Raw genomic sequence first — 9402 nt, 5'->3', positions numbered from 1 at the left:
ATCATTATCATTTGCTTTGTATTAAAATAACGGTTATTGTTCTAGTTTTCTCCTTCTCATATAATTGAAAGTTGTTGATTTGTCTAATAATTTTAAAATTCATGTTTGGGATGATTTTTAATTAGTTAATAATATAAAAATCACACAACTTAATAAAAATCAAGGCTATAAACCAATAACTCTCAAAAAGTTCTCACATTTAAGAATGATGACTTAGATCTATAATAATAATTTAGGCCTAACTCAATCCCAAAAGCTAATCAAAGGGGTGAGAATTATCCATCACTTATATACTTTAACTTGATTTTATCTTAAACTGATGTGAGATTTTTTTCAACGCATTCTTTCAAGCCAAACACTTTTTGGACAGTGACTTTTTGAATTAATTTTGGATATACTTTGATACTATCTTAAAATATTATAATGTGAATTTAATCTAAACTTCAGAAATTAGCTCAAGAAATAAAAATTATCTCTCACTTATGTATTTTAACTTAGTTTTATCTTTAGCTAATAAGTTAAAATTTGTTCAATGTAAGTGGTTTGAATATTTTGTTTAGGTACAAGTACACTTTTTTCATACTATATAAATATGGAATTGTAGTTCATTTAAGACGAGAGATTCTTCCCTTGCGCTAGACTAAATTGACTAATATAAACATGGACCTAACCCACACATTGGTATATAGTATATAGTCCTTTGAATATATTTCTACTACAATACGGTTATGTACTACGTCCTAACATTTTCAGAAGGGCCAACTACTGGCAATGTGGTTTCCACTACAGTAGCTCATGCCTATCCAAAACCCCACCAAACGCCCAACTCAAACGTAGAAATAGCAAAGGGAGGAAATATTTTATATACATCATTGTTGACTTTCTTGAAGAGTTTCAATAGATCCTGACGAGCATACTTTGAATGAAATGAAAATCATTATAAAATTATACATGTTGACTTTCTGGAAGAATTTTAATAAGTCCTCCTCACGTGCATACTTTGAAATGCAAAATCATTGTATTTCTTTTAACAGTGTAATTAAAGCATTGCATGTATACATATATAAAGTAAAATATATCAATTTTTATTTTATAATTGAATTATTAAAAATTTAAATGATAAGAGAAAAAGCGAGAGTAAAAATAGAAAATAATAGTTGAGATATTTTTCTGCTGCAATAATAATTGAGATATAAAGAAAATATCTAGTGACACGATGAAAAATAATCTTGACATGGATAGTCAATATTACTTTATTCAAATTCATTCTTGATTATTTATTTAAGAGTTTAATGATTATGTATTATTAATGTAAAAACTTTTATATTATCTACTAATTGAAAATATGACTTTTAAGATATTTTTATATTTTTAGTTATAACATACTTTTATATGTGATGTAAAAACTTTTATTAAAGTTATCACATGAAATTTTTCTAATTTTTTAAAGTTATTTCAATTTATTACCTCATTAGTTAACTTTCAATTCATTTCATGTTTAAACTTTGAATATTTTTATTAACTCAATAACTTATAATCTTTTTTAAAAAAATAAAGATAAATTTGAATACTATATGTGAATGATTAAAAGGTAAAAGGACTTACAAATAAGTAAAAAATATTAATAATTAATAAATATTAGGTGAATATATGTTCTTTATTTTTCTCTATTTGAGATTAATATATAATAAATTATTTTTTCTAATTGATTACTTTCATTATATGTTTATTTAAAGATTTAGAAAAGAAAAATAGGTACCAACAAATTTTCAGAAATTAAAATTTGAAAGATTAAAAACATATACAAAAAATAAATGAAAATTTACTGAAAAATTAAATTTAAAATAATTAAAAAATCATATTAGAAATTTTCTAGAAAACTTTTAATATTATATATAAATATATAGCTAGAACAGAAAGATTAAGATTTTATCCTTAACGTTCTAGTTCTTGGTTACAACTTACAATTGACTCAAGACTGAAGCGACCGTCATTCTCCCTCCCTTTTTTACCCGTGTTACTCTTCATTTAAACTTTTATATAAAACATAAATTGATCATATGACAAGTTGTTGTAGCAAACAAAACTCATCATTCTCAATAAGTATGTCACGCGATCATGATTAATAAACCTTGTTTTTGGAGACCTAGCTAAAGTCTGCCTCCAAAAGGGCATGTATATATGGATAGGTGTTACGTGATTATGAAGAAGGGCATCCCTCAATGCCTATACTAATTATTTGGACCTAATTGACTAATAAGTAATTAATAATTAACTAATGTCAATTAGGCATTTACCTAGATGTAACAGTCAACTTCATCTTGCTTAATCACTTACAAAATGTATAACACCTACCCCGATTTGTCACATTCAATTAATGTTCATTGCATGTGTTGATCCTTCTTCTTCTTCTTCTCTCTCTCACTCTCCACTCTCCATATTCAACTTCAATGGCAACTCACCAGAAAAGGAGGGAAAAATAAAAATGAAAAATGACTACAACTAATTTGATAGGAAAAAATGTTGTGTGTTCCCATTTTTCAAATACCTTTTTTTATAGCCTAAGCGACCAAGATACATTTGAATTCTCTGTTCTAGTCTTCTACAAGCGAACCAAGCCAAGAGTTTCTTGCGTAGAACCCGCCTAAGTTCGGCGATCAACCATTAACAAAAGTTTTTTGCTGCTAACTTCATTTACGTATCTTCTTTGAAAAGGTCAAGCACACCATATAACATATATCATACATGTAACATTTAATGAGTTCTAACTAATTTATTTAGGCCTCACTCTTTGACAGCAAATCACCCTTTTCTTTTTTCGTGAATCATATATATGTGTCAAGCCCTTAGGTCTCCTACTTGTTTTGCTCAAGAAGCGATCTAATTGAAGGCTTTGTTAATTTTCTCACGTGCCCTCCTCACATTTGTGTCTTTGTAGCCAAGCTAGCTAGTGTGTAATGTACGTATAACCTCCACGCCCATGTTCTATCTCGTGTTTGTTTGTGCCTTTAACGTTATTATAATGTGTTTTTCCTGCCATGTAACGTATCCTACGTAGAGGTTATTTTCGGTTTTGACTAAAAGCCCTTAAATCATGCTTTGTTTTCTTATTTTTATTTTTTAAACTAATCTCTAAAGCTCGAATATCAAAAGGCAAATGAATGTGGTTTTATTTTTCTTCTCTAGGACTTAAAATAAAATATATTAGTTTAGGAGAGAAAAAAAGGAACACGAAAATGAGTTATAGGAGGCCATGCAGTGCTAAAAACACAGGGGTGACCCTTTCCCACGGCATCAAAATTGGCTTTCATTGGTTTCTTAAAGACAAAAGTATACATGAAGTAGTGTGTAGTGAATGAAGGTAACGCGTCTGCTTAACATTTCTTGCTCATATGCGTTTAGCCCATGTGACCAGTGATGCAATTTTCGTGGGAACTTTATAAACTACTATCACCTTTTCTACTAATATATAACATAAACCACACAAGCCATTGCCCTTCAAATTTCAATACCATCTCCATTTTGACAACTTCCACAACCCCCCCATACTGGTTTTCTCTTCTCTTCCAATTTCAGTCACAAAAACTGTTATATCTTGAAAGACTAGTAGTGTGTTTGGATTACAGTTCCATCCAACTCAACTCACATTCGATTCCATCCATCATTTACGTTATTCTTAACAGATTTTCAAACACATCCTTATTGGTTAGACTCAGTTGGAGCTTCTCTTGCAAGATTGTGATTGCAACATGGGCATGTGGAGGGACTAACTTTTTTCTATGTGTTCTTTTGCAGGTTAGAGGACATTGAATCATCTACTCAGCTTTGTAAAATGGGATTTGGTCGAAATTCGACCTCGAGAAGCGGTGATTACTTGGAAGGGATGCTCAATGACTATGTTGGGGGAAGGAACAAACTGAAGGCTCAGAAAAGTGTTGCCACAACTAAGTTTGTGGCAGCACTCACGTGCCTTCAATTTTTCTTTGCAGTCTATGCAACATTCCTATTGTATTACATGGGCCCTTCCATCGATTTAAGAACCAAGCCAGAGTTCACATGGGCTACAAAAATTGCCCAACAATGGAAGCAACTCATGATCACACCCCATGTTATTGGTCACTACCAAGAAGCTGCTTCCTCTCTCATCAAGGAGGATCTTCTTCCCACAACTCCTTCCCAAGTGTGTGAGAATGAGAAAATAGACTTCATGCAAAAGAAGTCCAATGATGTCCAAATGATAAAGATAAAGAGAGAGCTCTACGATGAGGTGTTGAACTTCCAAAGCAAAACCATTGGCACCGAGACTCTCCAAGAGCTAATGGCAATGAAATCCAAATGGGACTTAAAGGGTCCAAAGAGGCCAAAAATCACAGTGTTGCTAAACCACTTCAAGAGAAAGACACTTTGTGCACAGCTTGATTCTTTGCTCCAACAAACCCTCCCTTTTCATCATGTTTGGGTGCTCTCATTTGGGAGCCCCAATGAGGTCTCATTGAAGAGAATTGTGGACACCTATAACGACTCGAGAATCAGCTTCATAAGCTCAAGCTATGATTTCAAGTACTATGGAAGGTTCCAAATGGCTCTTCAGACTGAGGCTGATCTTGTTTATGTTGTTGATGATGACATGATTCCTGGAAGGAAGATGCTGCAGATTTTGTCACACGTGGCTGGGACAGACAAGTACAAGAATTCTGTTTTGGGGAGTATTGGAAGGATATTGCCCTTTAGACAGAAGGATTTCACTTTCCCAAGTTACAGAAAATTTCGGTCTAAGGAGGCAGGGTTGTATTTGCCCGATCCTGCTTATGATATCACTGTTGATAAAATTGTGCAGGTGGATTTTCTTTCTAGTTCATGGTTTCTCTCAGCTGATCTTGTCAAGACACTCTTCATTGAGACACCTTTTACCTTCTCAACTGGTGAAGATCTTCACCTCAGGTTTGTTAATTTCTACACTTTTACAACATGTTTACATTTTTTTACCATTTCATGAAGTTCTTTTTTTATTTGATTTTATTTGGTAAAAAGAGATCTGTCTGGCTGTGAAATTTATTTGAACGTTGACCATACAAGTCAAAAATCATGATTTGACTAAGCCAAAAGAGGATCTGGTAGTGCTCAACTAGTTAGTGACATTAGGTTCAGTAACACTAATAAGTAGTACAAGTTGCAATAACAGATAAAAAAAATAAAAGTTCAAGTTTCAATAAACTTCAGAATTGGAAATATACTGGTTGACGTGTGTTAAACAAAGTAAATGTGTATCTTATTACAATATGTGCACATCAATACGTACCATTTTTACTCTTCATGTGTAAAAATATATGTTTCTTTCTTTTACAACAAAACAATTCTTTTGACTTTGAGACAACTTTTTACGACCTTGGTAAAGGATGTTTTCTTGGATTGCAATCCTATCTCATAGGAAATCGTTAAGGTAGAAAATTATTGTTGTAAACTAAAATTAGGTTCAAATCCTAAAGAGATAACAAGCACGCAAAGAACCAAAAGTGGTATAAAACCTGTTTTCAAGGATGTATTCAGTTTTCATAAGAAGGAATCTTCTTACTTTATTATTGCATAATAGTCAAATTATCTTTTTATCTCATTTGTCCTGCCAAAGATAAGAAAATTATTTGTCACTTGTTTTTCTTTAATTCAAAGTTTTGAGCCAGTGAATTAATCAAGAAGCCACCCCAGTTAGTGGCTAGCATTTCCTTGGCACCACTTTTGTACTACTGTATTATTATACTTACTGAAAATTCTTTACTATTTTTTTATTGCAGCTATCAGCTTCAAAAGTACAAAAATGCTGGCTCATTTGTTCTTCCAGTGGATCCTAAGGACAAGGAAACTTGGGGTGATAGTGAACACAGGCTTGCATATGTGTCTGAAACCACAGTGATTTTCAAGGATGTGGTTCAAGTCAGAGATGATCAATGGTGGAAAGCACTTTCCACAGGTTATGTGACTCAGTGGGCTGCAATGTACCCTCAAAAAATTGATGCACTCTTCTATGCTCACTCAGTTGATGAAGTGAAAGTCCTTGCACCACTTCTTGAAAAGTTCAGGTCCACAGTTGGCAAGAAGGCCTACATTGTTGTCTCTGGAGGCAATTACTGCCCTTGTGAAGATGCTGCAAGAGCTCTCAAATGGCCTGCATTGGTCTGCAAGGAACGCCGGTTTAAGATTTTTGATTTGGCCGTCGAAGCCCTTTCAGGGGTGTCAGATTCTGAGGCACCAGTGATACATGCAGTGTACACCAGCTTGAAGGGTTTGATCAAAATTCACAATCCCAGTTTAGTGATCAGTGTGGCTGAAATTGACCCTCATGTGAGAAAAGCTCTCAAGATGGCCTCAGAAACCAACTCAAATGGCACCACATTTGTTCTTTTACCAAGTTCTTCAGTTTCTCAAGTTCTTTGGATGGCTGATCTGCGTTCAACAGCATTACCAAGTAAGAATATAGAACTCTTCAGCTCTTGTCAATGTATATTCTTAATTCTATTTTATTAATAATGGAATGCTGTGGATGAATGTGGTCATCTTCATAAAATAATTTAAGCTAGTAGCCTAGTACACAATCATGCATATGGGATTAGTTTTATGTTTAATTTATAATAAGTTAGCTAATAGAATTTAAATAAATAATGCATACACTTTTATATTATCATCCAATTACGTCAGTTATAATAAACTTATTAGTTTTTATAATAGTTATCGTAAAAGTCATAGCAAAAATTATTCCTAATTGATTGATAACTAAAAACTTTTACCTTGATTATACACGTCTATTTAACTCAGAATTTTGTCTTGCAGATTGGAATCGGATGAGGATCTCTGTGAACATCATCACACAAAATAGAGTCAATTCACTAGCAAGGCTTCTCAAATCTCTCAGCAATGCCTACTATCTTGGAGATGAAATCCCCATTACTTTTAACATGGATAGCAAGGTAGATGAGGCAACTATAAGACTAGTAGGTTCATTTGAGTGGCCTCATGGGACCAAAACCCTGAGAAGGAGAATCGTCCAAGGAGGGCTCATCCGGGCTGTGAGTGAGAGTTGGTATCCATCTTCTGATGATGACTTTGGACTCCTACTAGAAGACGACATTGAAGTTTCCCCTTACTACTACCTATGGATCAAATATGCACTCATGGCTTACCACTATGACCCCCAAGTCTCTCTCCCTGAGCTCTCCTCCATCTCCCTCTACACTCCAAAACTTGTTGAAGTTGTCAAAGAGAGGCCAAAATGGAATGCCACAGAATTCTTCAAACACATCCACCCCAACACACCTTACCTTCATCAACTACCTTGCAGCTGGGGGGCAGTGTTCTTCCCCAAGCATTGGAGAGAGTTCTATGTGTACATGAACATGAGGTTCACTGAGGATGCCAAGGCCAACCCAGTTCAAATTCCAAAGTCTAGAACAAATGGATGGCAAGCTTCATGGAAGAAGTTCCTCATAGACATGATGTACCTTAGAGGGTATGTTAGTCTCTACCCAAATTTCCCACAACAAGCAAGCTTTTCAACCAACCATATGGAACCAGGGGCACACATTAGTGCAAAAGACAATGTGGTTAAGCACAACAAACGAGACTTTGAGGTGCCACTAATGAAAGAAGACTTTAGAAACTTTTTGCCAGCAATGAAAATGCCTCCAGCACCAAGGCTTCCATCTCTGAACCTCTTCAATCAACCAGTTTCTCTAAAGGGTCTCAAAGCTGCTGGAGCTAAGTTGGGACAAGATGTGCTTAGATGTGACAATGCCACTGAGGTTGTTGCTGTTGACAAAGATACTGGTCTACCTCACACTTGCTCCAAATTCTGAAGTACTTCATTATTCTGATTAATTAATTATTCTTTGTCGTTTTCTTCTTTCTTTTTTTTCTTTTAAAATCCCTGATGCTCAAGTTAAGAATTATTTCTGCTTTGCTTTTAAATTAAGTGGGAAATTGGGTCAGCGATTTTGCTGTCATAGGAATAGGAATGAGGTAACTCGTGTTTCCCTATAAGACAATATGTGATCTTTTCCTAGAGATGCAATTGTAATTAATGTTGATATTCATTAATTATTATCTTAAGATTTTCGGCATAAAACTACATGCGTACTGAACCTTTTAAATAGAGTAATGATACTCACCCACATCATTTTTGGGTGAATTAGGATGGGAGAAATAGAAAAAAAAATAAAGAGAGAAAATGATAAAAATTATGTGATGAAAAAAAGTCAAAAAAGATAGAGAAAAAAAATGAGTGGTAAGAAAATGAGACGCATGAGTATCATTACTCTTCCTGTCCGTCTCAAAAATTGTGGGATTATTGGAAGTGAGACAAAGTCTCAGACATAATGGTCTTAAGTGAAATATATAAATTTAAATTACAATTTTAGTTTTCATATTTTTATTTGTGTAATTTTATTTTTTATATTTTTAATTATTCACATTTAATTTTCATAATTTCTCAATTTTTAAAATTTAAACACCCCCACCTCATATTTCATCCTGTAATTGATGGCATAAAACGGAAGTATGATGCAATATTAATTTGTATAGATTAATAAAGAAAAAAAAAGAACAAAATATTTAAATAAAAATGAAAAACCTTTCATTGTAGCCTATAAATGACTTTTTATTTTTATTTAAATATTTTATATATTTGTACTTTACCAAATCAATATCACAAATTTTGATAACTGAATATTATAATGCCTAAAGAAATTGTCAAAATTAAAGGAATTGAAATCACATGTAAATTAAAAAATAAGAAATAAAAATATTATTATTGTATTGATATTTTTCTTGACCGCACACAGAGATGGTGTTGAAGCATTGGACGATACAGGATTTCGGGAAAATTGAAGTCTAAGATTCTAAGCTACTATTATCAATGTGACCATAGATATTAATTTAATTAGCTTAAGACAATTGGTATTGGGAAGGATGAATGCCTGTGTGGGAACCAAAAAAGTCAAAGATTTCATTACATGCAACAAAAACTTCATGAAACTTATGTGTTAAAAATTATGGGTTGAAATCTTTGAAATCAAGGATTATGTGTTAAAAATTAGCTTAATATTAATCACTTTGAAATCTTTGTGTTAAGATGAAATCTTAACCCAAGCCATAGTTTAAAAAAAAAACATAATGAACTAAAAGTAATATTAATAACAACTATATAAAGTTATTTACTTACGTGTTATATATATATATATATATATATATATATATACGAAAAGGCATGCTCAAATAAAATATATAATGCATTTTTTATTATCAAATAAATATTTGTATAAATTCTACCATAGCAAAATAAAATTTAAGGTAAGGTAATAATTTTGAAAGAGAAATAAAAATGTTGTTGGGATAAAAAAGAGAGGAAGAGACATG

At 32.8% G+C, this 9402-nt stretch overlaps 1 protein-coding gene across 2 annotated transcripts; it reads left to right on the top strand.

Annotated features, from left to right (window-relative positions):
- The first annotated feature begins 2841 nt into the window (after positions 1-2841).
- LOC114378631 lies at positions 2842-8113 on the top strand. Of its 2 annotated transcripts, none has more exons than XM_028337278.1 (4): positions 2842-2959; positions 3796-4941; positions 5790-6460; positions 6823-8113. In XM_028337278.1, coding segments are annotated over exons 1-4 (2841 nt in total). In that variant the 5' UTR covers positions 2842-2957; the 3' UTR covers positions 7845-8113. The 2 variants fall into 2 exon arrangements, with proteins under 2 accessions (XP_028193079.1, XP_028193080.1); XM_028337279.1 differs by lacking the exon at positions 2842-2959 and adding an exon at positions 3287-3705.
- The last annotated feature ends 1289 nt before the right edge of the window (positions 8114-9402 follow it).

Source organism: Glycine soja, chromosome 12, assembly GCF_004193775.1.
Source record: "Glycine soja cultivar W05 chromosome 12, ASM419377v2, whole genome shotgun sequence".
NCBI classification, from domain to species: domain Eukaryota; kingdom Viridiplantae; phylum Streptophyta; class Magnoliopsida; order Fabales; family Fabaceae; genus Glycine; species Glycine soja.
The sequence above is the reverse complement of the archived record's forward strand: the minus strand, read 5'-3'. Positions and strand labels throughout refer to the sequence as shown.

Bases quoted from the DNA above. Each gene is read 5' to 3' on its own strand.
- LOC114378631 (XM_028337278.1), top strand. The intron at 4,942-5,789 runs GTTTGTTAATTT...TTTTTATTGCAG, and splicing joins GGTGAAGATCTTCACCTCAG to CTATCAGCTTCAAAAGTACA. The intron at 6,461-6,822 runs GTAAGAATATAG...TTTGTCTTGCAG, and splicing joins GCGTTCAACAGCATTACCAA to ATTGGAATCGGATGAGGATC.